Below are 18,427 nucleotides of genomic sequence, written 5' to 3' on the forward strand. Positions count from 1 at the left end.
TGGGTCCCTGGATAGAGGTGATGTAGGGGTAGGTGTTGCACCTATGGCAGGGGCAGTGGAAAGTTCCCCGGATGGAGGTAGTGTAGGGGCAGGTGTTGCACCTCACTGGATGGAAGTGATGGAGGTGGTGCAGGGGCAGGTATTTAAGAGAACATTTGATAGATTTTTGGATATTAAAAGAATCAAGGGATATGGGGTTAGTGCAGGTTATGGCACTCAGATAAAAGATCATCCATGATCATATTTTTAGCCAGAGCAGACATGAGCAGCCAAATGGCTGACTCATGCTTATATTTCTTATGTTCTGATAAAACGGAACTGCAAATTAATCTGGAATTTTTGTTATCACATAATATACCTACAGAGCTAACAGAGGAGTTGTTAGAACCTGCCCAGCCTGATAACTCAGATATTTTTATTATTTTTAAATCTATTAAAAAATTGAACTGCTTTCTTAAAAATGTCATTATGTCAGTTTTCTGCTGATGGAAAACTAGACTTCAGCAGGAACCAGCATTTCCTACACAATTCTATCCAGATTCATCCATGATTTTTTGGATATATTTCTTGTACCAGTCACTAGTTTAAATGCTTTTGCAGTGTTGCAACTTTGAACCTGAGTGATGACAGAGCACTGACCAGACAGATCTAATGCTAATCACATGACAAGCAGGTAGAAAAGTTCCTATCCTTATTTGGTCAAGGCAGCCTGATCTGATAGGATCAACACCCAGTCCAATGCTAAGTGATTGCAGAACAGTATTTATTCAACAATCCCAAGTCCCCTAGAGACATTTCTCTTATGATCTTGCACTTTATTGTCTACCTGCAATGCACTTCCTCTGTAGCTGTGACACTTTACTCTGTATTCTGTTGTTGTTTTTACCCTGTACTACCTCAATGCACTGCGTAATGAATTGATCTGTATGAACGGTATGCAAGACAAGTTTTTCCACTGTACCTCAGTACAAGTGGCAATAATAAACCAATACCAAAGGAGAAAGCCAATGATGACACTTGCAAGGTGCTCCTTGCCTTACATTGTGATGTTATAATTTTAAGTATGTTAATGCTTACAGGAAAAATTATTTTCCTACAGAGTTCAATTAATAAACTGGGGGAAAAAAAACAAATTAAACAAAATATCTGGTATAACAATAATGACATATTTCAAAATTTGCTTTATCAGAAGTTCTTAAGAGTTGCAAACAATCCTTATGGGTCTGTAAACTCTTGTATACAAGCTGCGCTCAAAAAGAATCAACATATATATGATTATAAACAGTTTTTTGTTTTATTAGGCTTTCTTGAAAAACATTCATACTTATATGCCCTCTGCAGAATGAATAAGAAGTGATTTTCTGAACTACAGGTATTATTTCATTTTAGTGTGGCTCTCTCTATTGCTTACCTTTTTTCCTCCCGTAGTTCCATCTCAGTGCGCTGTACCTCTTGCTCCAACTTCTTTCCCCATGTATATGTTCTCCAGGCCTGGAAAATTCGGAGCTGGCTCTTCCAATCAAACAAAGCCCTTGCTTTACCCATTTTAATCCTGCGTTCCAGAACCAGTTTATACCAGATTGAAAAATGTTTCTGCAAACACTAGTTTTAGATGGTAAATATTAGTCCACAGACATTTTTACCAGATTTAAAAAATGATTGAGCTCTCATCAGATCACTATATTGGATAAGGGAATCAACCTTAGGTAGATGTTGAAGGGCACAGCACCAGAAGATCAGAGGTTAAAATACCGTGACTGGTCATTCCATTGAGGATCATACGAGAAGAATACATCAAGTGAGAACAATGACAACTTGGACTCTGATTTAGCAATCAGCACTAATTGTTGAAAGTTAAGGACTACTACTAGGTTGAATTACCTATACTGCACCGTAAACTCCTGGAATTTCAGCCAAAGTATGTCTTATATGGGTGATAACTAAATAGTGAAAGCTGACTAGCACTTAGACTCTGAAGGTAGCTTTAGTCAAATTCCAGTAAGAATCCTGTAAGTTTCCCCAAGTTAAGATTACCTTGCAAATACACACACACAGGAATAGCAATGGACCTTTATTACGTGGGAAAAAAATCTTTTAGCTGTGAAGGTAGGAAAATAAAATGGTAGAATTAAAGTGAACCATAACCTAATGTTATGTTGGAAAGGAGACCTGGTGCAATGATGTGAATAGAGTGAACTCTCACTTAGCTGATGTGAAGAAGGATGAAAGATTTTTTTAAAGAAATGAAAGGTAGTCTCTGTCTAGATGAATTATTCCACTGAGCAAAATGATAATCTCCTGTAGAAGAATGTACAGTAAAGATAATAACCCTAAATGGATACACACACTTGCAACTTCATTTACCTAGAATTATTATAATGTTGCCATGATGCAACCTAGATCTAGGTAACCTAGCACTGCCAGAATCTATTGAAACTTTTTTTTTTGCTGTTTACTGATTTTATCTCACCCGTAGCTGGTAAGATTTAATCCTGGCATCAACCTCCTGCATTATCCAAATATTCTCAACCTCACGATGTTGCTGGTTCTTCTGCTCTTGCAATTCTATCAGTGCTCGCTTGGCTTTTTGCTGAACCAAGATTTTCTCCTTTTTCACTTTTTTCTGATGCTCCCGTTCACTGCGAAACAAGATGTACACTGAATTAATTTTAAAGGGGTACACCATTATAAAACATTGGTTTGACCGCAACTTATGAAAGATGTAAAGGTTTTACAGAGAATCCATACAAGGTTTTCTAAAAGCAATTCCATGGATAATAGGCTTTAGTTATGTGGATAGACTGGAGAAGCTGGAGATATTCTGTTTGGAACAGAAGAGATTACAAGGGGATCTGATAAAAGATTTTAAAAGGATACAGAAATTAAATAGAAGCAAATTGTTCCAATGGCAGAAGGGTCAAGAACTAAGGGATATAGAATGAAGGTGATTGGCAAAAGCATCAAAAGTGACATAAGAAAAAATGTATTCATGCAGTGAGTGGTTAAGTGTCTGGAATGCACTGTCACAGCAATTGTGCAGGCAGATTCAAGTGCAACATTAAAAATGAATCAGGTTAACCATCTGGAAGGGGAAAAAAAAAGTCAGGTCTATGGGGGATTGCGACTAGTTAGATTGCACTTAGTGTTTTATCCAATGCTTAACTGTGGGCCTGAGTGCTTTTTCCATTCTCTTCCCTTATCCATCTCAAGGTGAAGGAATTGGTATTTGGTTTATTATCGTCACATGCACAGAGATACACTGGAAAAGCTATTGTCTGCATGCCATCCAGACAGATCATTCTATACACAAGTACACTAAGGTAGTACAAAAGGAAATCAAAACAGAATACAGAATATCTCTGCGAGGTGGACACCAAACGTCTCCACTCTCCTTGCTAGGAGCTGCTGTAAGATGTTTTGATACTTCTTCTTGATCCAATAATCCTCAAATCCAGGACAATACCAATAGGCTGAATGGCTTCCTTCCATACTGTAACCATTCTATGATTCAATGCCTTTTTTTTCTTTGAGTGACCACATTGATGCATACTTTAATTCTTAATGTGCTGCTGTGAAATGCCTTCTAGAACCAGCGTTTCTTTTTGATTTTAGAAAACATGTTCAGTGAAAGTTTAGCCTTGAAGCAAGCTACAGGTATACCAAGGAACCCTTTTTTTTGAAAGAAAATGATAGTGCTGGAATTTGTTTCCCACTTAAAAGTCTGTAAGATAACAGAAGACAAACAAAAGCAAAATAATAACCTTTTTAAAATAATTCTTTGTGCTCATTTCTAATCTAAGCATCTTAATTTCTGTTCTTCATCAACAACCCTTGTAGAGGTAGTCAGAGGGGTGGGTTTGAGAGGGGAATATAACTTCCTAATCTTTAGGATCAATGAGCAAGACCAAATCAATTTCAGGATTTTTAAGATTTCATTTTCTTTCCTTCTCAGAATAATGTAAAAAGTAAATCAAGTCCTTTCAGTTGTTACTTGACAGATTACCTACTTACAGCCGCTTTGCTTCTTCCATTATGTATCTTTTTTCCACCATTTCTTTCCGTAACTGTACCATCTCTTTTTTAATGTGTTCTTCCTCTTTCTTGGCCTGTAAAGCTTTTTTTCTATTTTCCTCCTGAAGCAGTTGATGAGCTTTAGCGTGAGCAAATTTCTTTATGGCTTTCTCCTGCTTCTGTTGCTCCAACTGAGCCTGCCTTTTAAGACGATTTTCTTTTACCTTTAAGATACAAATTGGCATCTTTAGGTCCTCTGAATCCACATCTGATTCAAGAAGCTTCAATTGATTTTTATTAAGATATCCTTTGTTGTTAAGTCACCAAAAAAAAGTACAAAGACAACACCTTCATACAAAGTATCTGCAAATTAATTCCATAATTGCATGTGGTAAACAAGCTGATTTATTCATAATGCAAATCATACTGGCTACAGATTTTAATTTGCCACAAAGTGAACATAAACACAAAATTATGACTACAGTACTCTTCCAGCAACTTGGTACATACTTGTTGGTGTCTGGCCTCCATGCTTAAGCATGGGTCTTTTTGCTTTTTCTGTTGTCTTTCCTCATCTATCCCAAGGTCATCAAGGATACCAGACTCCTCCATTTTCTTTTCTAGGAGCTGCTGTAAGAAGGCCTGTGTTGCAGCACTCTCCTTCTCCTGTTCCAAATAATTGTACAAATCTAGAGCAAGAGGATGATCAGATATATTCAGTAACCCTTGGATGAGGGGATGATATACTTTGTGGATTATAAAACCACTCTCAATGTAATAACATACTGGCCCAAATTACAATTAATCGATAGGGAGTTATCAGAAAATAATTTCTTGTTGTTTTCAAATCTTTTGACTAAGTAAAAATACATTCTGTGTTTGCCCACAGTTGTCGATGTTTTTTTTACATTGTTCTATACAGCGCTCTTTTAAAACACAAATGAACATTCCTTCGGTCATTTTCTATAAATTGCTCTTTATCATTCTTTGTTATTCCTCCCCTTCCTTCCATTGTTTACAAAAATGCCTTATTATGATGGCTTCTTTTAGAAAACTGCATCTGCATAGTTGGATTATTCTCACCGGGAGCAATATATTTCACATGTCACAACTGTGTTTATTCAGGCTAGTTTTTGCTGTGTATAATGCAGACAAGCTTTTCATTGGGGCCAGCCCTTTCTGTTTACTGATTCAAACATCACAAAAGGGACTTTTGGAGGGACTTCCTTTTAGTCAATCAAACCCAACTCTTTATAATGTGAACATTTGCAACCATCTCAGAAATGTATCATTGGAACAAAGTGGAAGCAAGAAGTGCACAACTGAAATAGTTCATTTTTCCTTAAGTATACACAAGAAACATGAAAAGTAAGAAAGCAGTAAAATAATAGTTTTAAAAAATAAAAACAAGGCAGAAAAAGGGAAGGAATGGAAAAATGTGACACAGGGTAATGAAGAATTTAGATTTAAATAAAAAATCCAATAAAAAGGATGATAACCAAAAAGTTAACATTCCCTTTCAGAAACACCGTGGTGTCAGTCTGTTTATGTTCAGTAAATCTAGTTCCATTTTTTTAAATTTGGGGGTTAATCTTACAGTAATAAAGCAGTTCCCAATTAGCTTTATCAATTATTTAATGTTTGTTTCAAAATCACTCTGTGCGTGGTTACAAGGTAAAAGAATTACCAAGTATAAAGAAGATTCCAATTACTAGGAATGGCAGGCAATCTGAAGGTTAAATTTTGTCCGTGTCCCTAATTTAATTGCTATAATTTTGGAATGTGATAGGCCATTGCTTTCAGAAGAGTTTTTCTTTTCCTTTTACAACAGTCCTAATTATATTCCATTTTTGTTTTTCCTATATTTAGTTACTTATTATAATAAAAAAACTGTCCCTTCTTGTTAATTAATCTAATATTGTTATTGCCTCTTAAAGCTTTCCTTTTGCCAGTGAAAACTAATTCTGTGCCAACAAAACAAAATGAGAAAACATATATTAAATTGGTGCACAAGTTACCTGAAGAATATCTTCTATACATATGAAGCATTCAGCATATCAAGTTAAATATTTATCTGTCTGAGAAGTTAAAGTTCAAAACTACACAAAGAAACCCTCACCATCAAATTTTTCATATTCAGGCATTCTGGAGGTCATCTCTGGTGAACATGTGAGTGTCTCTAAATTTTTCATATGGTCTTGTAGCTCTCCAGCTTCTTCATATTCTAATTCCATTCTTAACTTGGAGTTCATCCATTCATTTAGTAACTCCTGAGCTACGTTGAAAGAAAAACAATGAATAGCATTTAATGCTGGACATTTACAATAGCCAGCCACATGGCTCCCTCCACAGACAATTTACCCATGATTTTAAAAGAATTCAACTTAAACCCTAAAAACAGAACACACTACTTTATGATGATCCAAGTATTTTTAGCAAATGGAATTTTATTCTGTCAAATTGGACCTCACCATTGCATTCAACAAAAAACTAGTTTTGGAAAATGTGAATGAAGGTAATCTTTTCAATAATTTAAATGAAAAATCAAGTCATATGAATCACTATTTTACTGAAATAGAATTTTCCACAATTCAATAAACATGGTTTAATCAATTTTTATAGCTATTTAAATATGCACATGTAATTAAGGTATGAAAATATTTCAACAATTTTGACAAAAATAAAATGTGCTGTTTGTCAATAAATTGTATTTTGTAGTAAACAGCGGATGTCTTGGTTGTCTTCTTCCAAAATTCTATAGATTATAGAACAGTGCACACAGATTGGAAAGGGGCAAATGTAACCCTATAATTGAGAAAACAGGAACTACTGACTAATTAGCCTTATAGTACTAGGGAAAATGCAAGAGTCGATCACAGGCAACTCCCATGCTCCAGTCATTTGGGTAACAAAAATTTGCCCTGACAGAAATTCACAAAATTTGAAATAAGGGAAAAAATTCGCTCCCATGAAACTTATGTCAACTAAATAAAATGAACATAAGGTTTATTTTAATAAACAGTTCTTGTTTCATGCCACACAAGCAGATAATGGAGGTTTGTGTTACGGAAAATCATGATACGGATCGTTTTCGAGGAACACAACCGCTTCCACCCCCCAGAGTGTGGGTTCGCTTGTACAAGGAAGGGATAGTAAGACAGTTTGAAAATATCAATGAGATTAGATATTGCTAATGTGGATTATGAAGGGGAATTGTGTTTGACAAACCTACTTGAGTTTTCCGAGGATTTTATTGGTGAAACTGATAAGGGAGAACCACTGGATATGGTGTATTTGGAGTTTCAGGAGACCTGCACAAGAGATTAGAGTGCAAAAATCATACATGGAATTGAGTGTTATATATTGTTACATGGATTGAAAAACTGTCTGACAGACAAGAAACAGATTAGTGATAAACATGGTGATTAAAGGGCTAGCAGATGGATCAGTGCTTTGGCCCCAACTATTCCCAATATATCAACAATTTCTGAGGGGACCAAATGTAATATTTTTCAAGGTTTTTGTGGACAGAAAACTAGATGGAATTGAGAGTTTTGAGGAAGATGCAAAAAGGCTTCAAAGCAATTTAGCCAAGTTGAATGACTTGGCAAATACATGACAGATGCAGAAAAACCTGAATAAATGTGTGGTTATCCACTCTGATAGGATTAACACAAAGGCAGAGTGTTATTTAAATGAGGCAGATTGGGAGAGTGCCCTTGTATACAGGTCATTGAAAGAAAACATAGGTGCAGCAAGCAATTAAGGTGGCAAATGGTTTTCTTTTTCATTACAAGAGCTTTTGAGTACAGTGCTTTTGAGTACAGTTGCATGTCTTAATACACATTTACAGGACACATTTGCCATTGAGGGATTGCAATGAGGATTCACTAAGCTGATTCCTGGGATGGCAGTACTGTATCATGAAGAGATATTGGGCTGACTAGGCCAGTATTCACAAGAGATGTGAAGGACAGGCGATCTCATTGAAGTGTGCAAAGGGGTTGGTCAAGAATAAGGCGTCACATTTCAGGAGTGAGATGAGCAGAACTTTCTTCTCACCGAGGATGGTGAACCTGTGGAATTCTTTAGCAGAGAAGGTTGTGGAGGCCAAGTCACTAAATACGTATATATTTAAGAAGACAGAAGTATTTCTTGGCACAAAAATTATCAAGACGTAGGAATATAGAGTCATAGAGTTATGCAGCACAGAAACAGGCCCTTTGGCCCAACTCGCCCATGCCAACCAAGTTGTCTACCTGAGCTAGTCCCATTTGCCTGTGTTTGGCCATATCCCTCTAAACCTTTCCTATCCATGTACCTGCCCAAATGTCTTTTTAAACATAATTGTACTTGCCCCTAAAGCTTCCTCTGTCAGCTCGTTCCAATGACTAACCTCCTGTGTGAAAAAATTGCTTCTGGGGTCCCTTTTATTACTTTCCCCTCTCACCTTAAACCCATGTCCTCTAGTTTTAGACTCCTCTACCTCGGGAAAAGGACTGCAACCAGTCACATTATCTATGCCCCTCATGATCTTATATTCCTCTACAAAGTGTCCCCTCAGCCTCCTATACTCCAGGTAAAAAAAAAGCCCCAGCCTATCAAGCCTCTCCTTATATCTCAAGCCCTTCAGTCCAGGTAGCACCCTTGTGAACCTTTTCTGCACCCTTTCCATCTTAATAACATACCTCTTATAACTGGGTAACCAGAACTGCATACAATATTCCAAGTGTGGTCTCACCAATGACTTGTACAGTTGTAACACAACATCCTGACTCCTGTACTCAATGTCCTGACCGATGAAGGCAAGCATGCTAAACACCTTCTTCACCACCCCGTCTACCTGTGTCTCCACTTTCAGGGAACTATGTAGCTGTACCTCTAGGTATCTGTTCTGTAACACTCTCCAGGGCCCCACCATTTACTGTGTAGGTCCTGTCCTGCTTTAACTTATTAAAGTGCAACACTTCACACTTGTCAGTGTTAAATTCTATCTGCCATTCTTTGGCCCGCTTTCCCAGTTGATCTTAGATAATTCACTGTACACTACACCAATTTTGGTCTCATCCACAAACTTACTAACCACGTTAACATTGTCATCCACATCATTAATATAGATGACAACCAACAGTGGACCTAGCACAGATCCTTGCAGCATGCTACTGCTCACAGGCATTCAATCTGAAAAAACAACCCTCAGGCTCCTTTCACTAAGCCAATTTTGTATCCAAATGGCTAGTTCATCCTGAATCCCATGTGATCTACTCTCCTGGACTAGCCTATACCATGCAGGACATGGACTTCAGCAAAACCTTTGACAATGTAGACAATATCCACCGCCCTACCCTCAATCCTTTCCATCACCTCTCTAAAAAAAAACTCAATCAAATTTTTGGGATGTGATTTTCCCATGTACAAAGCCATGCTGACTATCCCTAATCAGTTCTTGTCTTTCCAAATACTGTAGATCTAGTCCCTTAGAAACCCTTCCAGTAACTTTTCCACCAGTGACATTAGGCTCACCAGCCTATGACTCCCTGGCTTGTCCTTACACCGCTTCTTAAATAAAGGCACAACATTAAACACTCTTCAGTCTTCCGGTACCTCACCAATGGCTAAAGATAATGCAAATATCTCCACAAGGACCCCATCAATTTCTGCCCTAGCTTCCCACAATGTCTTAAGATACACTTGGTCTGGCCCCAGGGATTTACCCTTCCTAGTATGCTTTAAGACGGCCAACACCTCCTCTTTTAGAATTATGGACATGTTCCAACATCAGCATTCATTTCCGTTAATTCCTTAGTTTCCATGAACTTCTCCATTGTAAATATAGATGAGAAATATTCACTTAAGACCATGCCTATCTCCTGTGGCTCCACACAGAGATGACCACATTGATCCTTAAGGGGGCCTATTCTCTCCCTAGCTACCCTTTTGCTCTTAACCTATTTGTAGATCCCTTTAGGATTACCTTACCTGTCAGAGTTATCTCATGTCCCCTCTTTTTGCCCTCCTGATTTCCCTCTTCAGTGTACTCCTATGTGTCTTATACTCCTCAAGGATCCCAGCTGCCTACACCTGTCATATGTCTTTTTTTCCCTGACCACAGCCTCAATATCTCTCATGAACCAGGGTTCCCTAATACTGCCAGCTTTGCCCTTCACTCTGACAGGAACATGCTGTCCCTGAACTCTCCCCATCTCACTTTTAAAAGCCACCTACTTGCCAGACTTTACCTGCAAACAGCCTCTTCCAATCAACTTCTGCAAGTTCCTGTCAAATTTTGCCCTGCCGCAACTTGAGACTTTAACTTGCAAACCAGTCCTATCTTTCTCCATAAGTATTTTAAAATTAATAGAATTATGATCACTGGTCCCGAAGTGCTCCCCCTACTGAAACTTCAGTCACTTGCACTGCCTCATTTTCCAATAGGAAATCCAGTACTGCCTCCTCTCTAGTAGGTCCGTAAACATACTGTTTAAGAAAACTTTCCTGGACACATTTAACAAATTCTGCTGATTATCTATCTGTTCCTAATATCTACCCAACAGATGAGCAGCATTAGGAACAAGTAAACTACCAAATCCAGTTGAGGCCCTTTCCTAATACTTATTGAAACTTTGATGGCAGTTGGACTTGTCCAAAACCTCTGAACATCCAGTAATTTTCAGGGCATGAATCATAAATCAGTGTCTGTGTGTAAACTACATATGTGATTTAGTAACTTGATCTCTCCCTTAAATGCAATCCCACAATACCAGAGGCTGCAAGAAGTACTCAGCAAAACTATCACACTTTCTGTGATTTATCCCTGCAGTGAGAGAATCAAGGTACTATACAATCAATTGGAATCATACCTTCAGCATAAGCATCATCATGATCATGAAGCTGATTAACTGTCTCCATTGTCATGAAGTAGCCACTGACTTTTGGAGTTGTTTTTAACTTTTTTGAAGGAAATACTTCTGCAACAGCACATTCAGACGCCTGTTCAACTCTCTGTTAAAATGTAATAAAAATTCAAATAATACTGTCGGCATAAGTTCCACCTTGTCACTTCCATCCCCAACAACCTCCATGGTAACAAGATAATCATGAATTCAATTGGTCAGACTTACTTTAATCCAGTCTTGAATATCATCATGATCCATGTTTTGCTGTGAGTAAAAATAACAGCATTAACAACTGTAAAATAATTTAACAGATAGTGTATATATACACATCGCCAACCAAATACATCTTAGCCCTTTCATCGAATTTAGCTTACCAATTCCAAGTATGTAAACTTATCTGGAAGATTCCATTTAGAATAAAAGCTTTAATATCTTAGAAAGGCACTAATATTTGACACTTAACCCAGGTCAAATATAAACAGACTAAAAGTATATTCATGTATGCAGCATATGTATATTCACTCAACCATTATTCACACATAATGTAATCTTGGATAATTCTAATGTATTGTTAGTAGGAAAAAAGGAACTAGATCAACAAAACCAATTTTATGATTGATTTCCAGTACTTGAAGCTGAAGATGAAAACTTTTGGAGTAAAGATCACTGACCCCTTTCACCTACCAAAATTAGATTTTTCTTAATTCAAGCTTTCTAAATATAGAGTTCCTGGCAATAAATGTGCAAGCTTGGCTCAATTCTTAATTAGTATAGGTGAGCAAAGACCTACTTTTCCATCTTCTGCCTGGCAGTTTGTAAAGCAAGCTCAAACAATCTTCTTTTGGTTAATCTTCATTTCTCACATAACTGGCTAAATAGGATCAGATGTTCATATTCTTAAATTAAAATGCTATACATTAAATCTACATATACGTATGTACCAGCCCCCCCCCCCCCCCACCCCCGCCAAACTACAATTGCATTCACTGGACTGTATATGTTTCAATTTTAAACTAGGTTGACGGATGTGTTTTCAGATTAAATTTCAGAACTGCTGGTTTGAAGGATGGCCTATCATCTGCAAATTAATTTCTAAGTATTTATTTTGGTCTATCTGAGCAAACTTAAGCAAGGCTTCAAACTTCCCATCAGCAATGATGGGACAAGACTAAATTGTTGCTATCATGAGTGGCAATACCAAATGCAATGCAGAAAATGTACATCATTTCCAACATACTGATACTTTTCTTAACCTGGAGGAGTTGCAATTCAAAATAAAAGACCTATGTTAGTATATGTTCTCAAAAGAAAATATTCCAAAACCAATAGACTGGTTTTTCAAGCAATTCATGGTAACACCTGGTCTCAATTCCACATCAAATCAGACTCTCTGTCCAACATCTTGTACAAGCCATACAAATGTTAGGAAGATGACCAAAGCCATCATTTTTATCTCCAACCCAAATTCTGAGATTTTCTATTAACATCTTGTCCATTCTGAAAGAGACTCTCCAAAACCCTGCTTGACCCATTGCTGAGCTAAAATCCACATCTCTTCATTAGCAAGACCAGCTCTTACCATTTACATTATCCCACTGGTCTCCTGCCATACCTTATCACTTAATGAAAACATTCTCCCTTAAAAATTGATCACTTCTTAATAGAAGTGTGAATCCTGTGCAAAGCAATCAAACTGCACTTATTCATACTGGTTACCAGACTCCCAAAGCAGGCATTCTACTCCAAGCTCCATTACAGCAAGAGATTATACAGACAGATAAAATCTCCAGCTCATAAGGATTCCTGGCCACAATTATTCAAAATAGAGAAGGAGCACTTGAGTCTCTTTACCAGGAGGCCATGGAAGGCTAGAAAAAACACAGAAGGAGCACACTACTTCCCAAACTACCCATCCCTTCCATCAAGCACCTCCTGTCCCAGAGCCTGCAGATCCCACATTGACCTCATCAGTCACTTCAAAACTGCAGTGGAAGCATGGAGACTGCACAAAAGACAACAGATGCTGGAATCTGGAGCAAAACTGAGTTGCTGGAATGAATTCAGCACGTCAGGCAGCATCTGTACAGGGAAATGGACAGTTGGCATTTTGGGTCTAGATAAATGGCTTGAGTCCAGAAGAAGGGTCACAGACCGAAACAACGGCTGTCCATTTCCCTCTACATATGCTATCTGACATGCTGAGTTCCTCCAGCAGCTCATTTTTGGCTGCAGTGGAAGTATGTCATCTTCAACCAAGGGACTGCCTAGAAGATTCATGCCACTGCAGTTCAGACACACTCTTCGATCATAGTCATAGCATAAATGTGCAATTTTGCTTAAATGTCAATCAGCATGGGCCTCAGTTAATAACTGGATTATTCTAATAGTAATTCAGTCATGGCTTCAACCCCTAAGAGTCACCCTCTACTGTGCCATAGTACTGCTGGAAGATTATTGAACTCTTAGATTCTCTGCACTAATGGCCGATGCTAGAAAAGACAGAGCATGCCTTCATTCCACAGACCACAACTTCAGGATCCTAGCAGATAAGATTTACAGGTAGTGGCACAAGGGCAGTTTACCGTCCACAGAACCTTAGATAAGCCTGCAATGCTCACAAATCTGCATGCCTGCTCAGTCTGATGGTCCCTGCTGAAGGGTAATGAGGTAAAGTCCTGTACTTGCCCCAGTTCTGCAGTGCACAGCAAACTAAAATGTGGCACAGATCAGTGCCAGCACCTGGAATGTTCCAAAGGCTACAAAGTTCAGAATAACAATGATCTTGGCCTTCAAAGGCAGAGTAGTTTAAGAACTGTGGCTGTAGATCTGTCCACAGTAAGCCACATCTGTTATCAGCAACCAAAAACTTTAGCCTCCAGATAAATGGTGTCTAGTGTCAGCCATATTGTGAGCAGTTTTGGGCCCCCATATCTAAGGAAGGATGTGATGGTGTTGGAGAGGGTCCAGAGGTGGTTTACAGGAATGATCCCAGGAATGAAAGGGTTAATGTATGAGGAGCATTTGATGGCTCTGGGCCTGTACTCACTGGAGTTTAGAAGGATTGGGGGGGGGGGGGGGGGGGGGGTGGGGTGGGGGGGGTGGGTGGGAGGAATCTCATTGAAACCTACCAAATATTTAAAGGCCTGGATAGAGTGGACATGGAGAGGATGTTTGCAGTAGTGGGAGAGTCTAGGACCAGAGGGCACGCCTTCAGAAATAGAAGGACGTCCCTTTAGAACAGCTGAGGAGGAATTTTTTTAGACAAAGGGTGGTGAATCTGTGGAATTCATTGCCGTAGACAACTGTGGAGGCCAAGTCATTGGGTATATTTAGAGGTTGATAGGTTCTTGATTAGTAAGGGTGTCAAAGGTTATGGGGAGAAGGCAGGAGAATGGGGCTGAAAGGGAAAAATAAATCAGCCATGTTCGAATGGCAGAACAGACTTGATGAGCCAAATGGCCTAATTCTGCTCCCATGTCTAATGAATTTCCAAGAACTGGAGATTCAGACGTTGTTTCCTCGAGTATTCTTGGGATACACGCTGTGTGATTGTAAACCTTTTTCTCAGAGGCCCTGTGCACATCTGCTTCCCTCCAAAGGCTAGCCTGCAGCCAATTTGGTGCACCTCAACTCACAGGACAACTGCAAGAAGCACCATGCAAGAAGCTAATATGGAGAAACGGCAGCACACATCAACAATCTCCAGTGAGGTCAATAACAGCAGCCTTTTGTAGCAGCAGGGAGCCTATGAAGCACTCTGCAGCAAACAATGAGCATTGATTCTCTAAATGGCTTTTTAAAATTATGTCATTGTAGGGAATGAGCACCAGGAAAATGTGAGTGAGCAAGAAAATGTTTTAAGTGTTAATGCAACCCAATTTGACAACCCTCTAAATGAGCATTGTTCAAAGAATTATGTCACTCTGTTTTCTGTGTATCAAACTTGATGTGAAAGAGTGCATTGTAACTAGGAATACTCTGAATTTTTCCATCTGTTTTATTCATAGAGATTCAAAGTTAGACAGCATAAAAAAAAACAGGCCTTTTGGCTCAATTTGTCCACGCCAATCAAGGTGCCTACCTAGCTAGTCCTTCTAAACCTTTCCTATTATTCTTGAATTATGACATTTTTTATGACATACTTTATAAAAATATCAATTTTCCCATTTGGTAGTGCTGAGAATGGCAAAACTTAACAATCTACTTTCTAGGCTTAAAACAATTGCTGGAGGAACTCAGTGGGTCAGGTCAGTGTCTGTGGAGGGAAATGGGCAGTTAACATTTTGGGTCGAAGCCTTAATCTGGACCAAACATCCAGATGATGGGTCTCAAACCAGAAGCATCAACTGTCCTTTCAAGACAGGTGCTGCCTGGCCTGCTGAGTTCCTCCAGCAGTTTGTTTTTTCCCCAGATTCCAGCATCTGCAGTCTCATGTCTTAACATTCTAAGCTTAATGTGTTCTTGTCATCTTCAGATGTAGTCTGTTTATCCTTCATTCCTTTCAATGCTGAATTCAAGCCTTCAATCCTTGCTGGCCTCAACTAAAATTCAACTTGTTCAAAGTAGTTAGCTGCAACTGAAACTCTTCTACAGAAACCCAGTACTCATTGAACAGCACCAGGTGTCTATCTGAAGTAAGTATTAATTTAAACTTCTTATCCTTTCCTTCTAGTCCTTCAACAGACTATGCAATCCCATCTCTACAATGACAAACTGTACAGCCTCCACAGCCCTTCATTCTTAAAATGAATCTCTGTGTTTCTCCTTGATTTGTTGCATAGGTAATGGTGCCCTACAACTTCGACATCAATGTCATGGAGAAAGGAACCAACAATCTTTGACAAGCATGAAAAATTATCCTGAATGAGTTTATACAATTCACAAACTCAAGACAGCACAATGCGCTTTGCACTCATTAAAGTACTTCTGAAGTGCAGTCACTGTTTGTACTGAAAAGAAACAGGTTTGCAGCAATTTTGCATACAGCAAGGTCCCACAAGTGGAATCTGTAAAATAATGTCTTAGCAAAGTAATACACAGAGCATTTCCTTGCATTACTTCAAAAATTGTGTCACTAGATCTTTTATATCCACTTTTGTCAAAGTTGAGTTTATTGTCATACGTACAAGTATATGTATGCACAGGTGCAATGAAAAACTTACTTGCAGCAGCATCACAGGCACATAGCATCAGAAATGACCATGAGAAATAAAAACCAGATGGTCCCCACAGCCTGATACATTCAGTAAAACTATGGCTTATTTGACCTTTGGCTCGTCTGTTTTTCCTACCAATCTCATGAAACCCTCTATTCCAGCTTTAAATACACTCATCATCTACTTTTCTCACGGAATGAGAATTCTGAATATTCACCAACCTCAAAGAAATTGTCCTGCACCTCAATATGAAACATGTGGCTTCTGAGACTACATTCTGTAGTTCTACACTCTATTGATTATCAGCAGTAGTGAGCCATATGGCTATTCAAGCCTGCTCCACCATTCATCAAGATCTTTACTGATCTCAGTGCCATTTTCTGAACCATCTCCATATGCCTTAAACCTGTCAATATCCAGAAATATATCAATTGCTGTTTTGAACGAACTCTGTAAACGAGTCGCCACAGCCTTCCAGGGTACAGAGTTACAAAGATTCACTACTCTCTGAGTGGAGAAGTTTCCCTTTATCTCAGACCTAAATGGCCTACATCTTATTCTGTGGGCCTTGGTTCTAGGCCTCTAATCCAGGGAAACATCCTTCATACTGAGCCCTTAAAAAAAGTTTGTTAGTTCAAATATTACTTCTCATTTTTTTCTAAACTCGACAGAATACATATTTAGTCTACTCAGTCACTCCTCATGTGGCAAACCTGCCATCCCAGGAACCAGTATAGTGATTCTTTGCTGCACTCACTGTTTGCCAAGTACGTCCTTTTTTTTTAAGGTTAGAAGCCTAAAGCTATACATAATATTCCAGATGCAGCATCACCAAGACCCTATATAATTGCAGTAAGACCCCTTTATTCCCATACTCAAATTTTCTTGCAATACAAGCCAACACAGTACTTGCCTTCCTGTTTGCTGCACCTGTATGCTAGCTTTAAGTGACTTGTGTACAAGGATGCCCAGGCCCCCTTGAATAGCAACATTTCCCAATCTCTCAACATTTTAAAAAAATACTCTGTTTTTCTGCATTTTTTTGCATCACTTTTTCCACACTATATTCATCAGGCATGTTCTTGCCCACTCACTTTGCTTGTTTATATCCTCTTGAAGCCTACCCATTATTGTCTTATCAATAAGCTTGGAAGTAAGATATTTGGACCCCTCAGCCAAATCATTGATATTGATTGAATGGCTGGGGCCCAAACACGATAAGTGAAAAATACTTATTTATCCATGCTCAGCTTTCTATCTGTAAACCAATTCTCAATCCATGCCAATACCCCAATTCTATACATAATAACCCTGCCAACCAACTTTCTGTATGGGACTTAGTGAAAAGTTCCCAAAAATCTCAATAGAACATAGAAAAGTAGAACACAGGAACAGGCCCTTCGGCCCATGATGTCTGTGCTGACCATGATGCCAATTTAAACTAATTCCATCTGCCTGCACATGGTCTATATCCCTCCATCCCATGCCTGTTCGTGTGTCTGTCTAAATGCCTCATAAATATTGCTATCATATCTGCTTTCACCACCTCCTCTGGCAGCGTGTTCCAGGCACTTAACACTCTGTGTGTAAAACAAACATGCCTTGTAAATCACCTTTACGTTTAACATTTCCACTGTGGCGGAAAAAAGACTCTGATCATCAACCATATCTATGCCTTTCATAATTTTATATACTTTGTCAGGTCACCCCTCAGCCTCTTGACACTCCAGTGAAAACAAATTAAGTTTGCCCAACCCCTCCTTATAGCTCATACTTTCTAATCCAGACAACATCCTGGTGACCCTCTTGAACCCTCTCCAAAGCCTCCTCGTCCTTCCTGTAATGCAGCAACCAGAACAGCATTCAATACTCCAAATGTGGCTTAACAGAACTTTATACAGCTGCAACATGATTTCCCAACTTTTATACTCAATGCCCCAACCGATAAAGGCAAGTGTACCATATGCCTTCTTTATCACCCTATCTACTTGTGTTGCCACTTCCAGGGAGCTATGATCCCTTTGTATATCAATGCTCCTAAGGGTCCTGCCACTTACTGTATACTTTCCCCTCACATCTTGACCTCCAGAAGTGCGAGTGCTCACACTTATTGGGATTAAATTCCATCCGTCATTTCTCTGACAATACTTCCAAATGATATTCATCTTGCTATATCTTTTGACAACCTTCCTCACTATCCACAACTCTGCCAATTTTCGAGTCATCTGGAAATGTACTAATCGGCCCGACTACATTTTCATTCAAATCATTGATATATATCATAAACAACAGAGGTCTCAGCATTGATCCCTGTGGAACACCACTGATCACAGACCTCCACTCAGAATAACACTCCTCAACCAC

General features: G+C 38.8%; 1 protein-coding gene across 1 annotated transcript in view; it reads right to left on the bottom strand.

Moving 5' to 3' along the window:
- ccdc191 (coiled-coil domain containing 191) overlaps positions 1–18,427 on the bottom strand; it is a 55,626-nt gene that overhangs the window by 35,434 nt on the left and 1,765 nt on the right. Inside the window, exons 2-8 of the mRNA XM_052014453.1 lie at positions 11,133–11,171; positions 10,872–11,013; positions 6,131–6,286; positions 4,522–4,700; positions 4,012–4,235; positions 2,471–2,639; positions 1,412–1,602 (exon numbers count right to left, since the gene is read on the bottom strand). Of these exons, the coding sequence (XP_051870413.1) occupies positions 1,412–1,602; positions 2,471–2,639; positions 4,012–4,235; positions 4,522–4,700; positions 6,131–6,286; positions 10,872–11,013; positions 11,133–11,165 (1,094 nt within the window). The 5' untranslated portion in view covers positions 11,166–11,171. The remainder of the gene's footprint in view (positions 1–1,411; positions 1,603–2,470; positions 2,640–4,011; positions 4,236–4,521; positions 4,701–6,130; positions 6,287–10,871; positions 11,014–11,132; positions 11,172–18,427) is intronic.

This window comes from Pristis pectinata, chromosome 4 (genome assembly GCF_009764475.1).
Source record: "Pristis pectinata isolate sPriPec2 chromosome 4, sPriPec2.1.pri, whole genome shotgun sequence".
Classification (NCBI taxonomy): Eukaryota; Metazoa; Chordata; class Chondrichthyes; order Rhinopristiformes; family Pristidae; genus Pristis; species Pristis pectinata.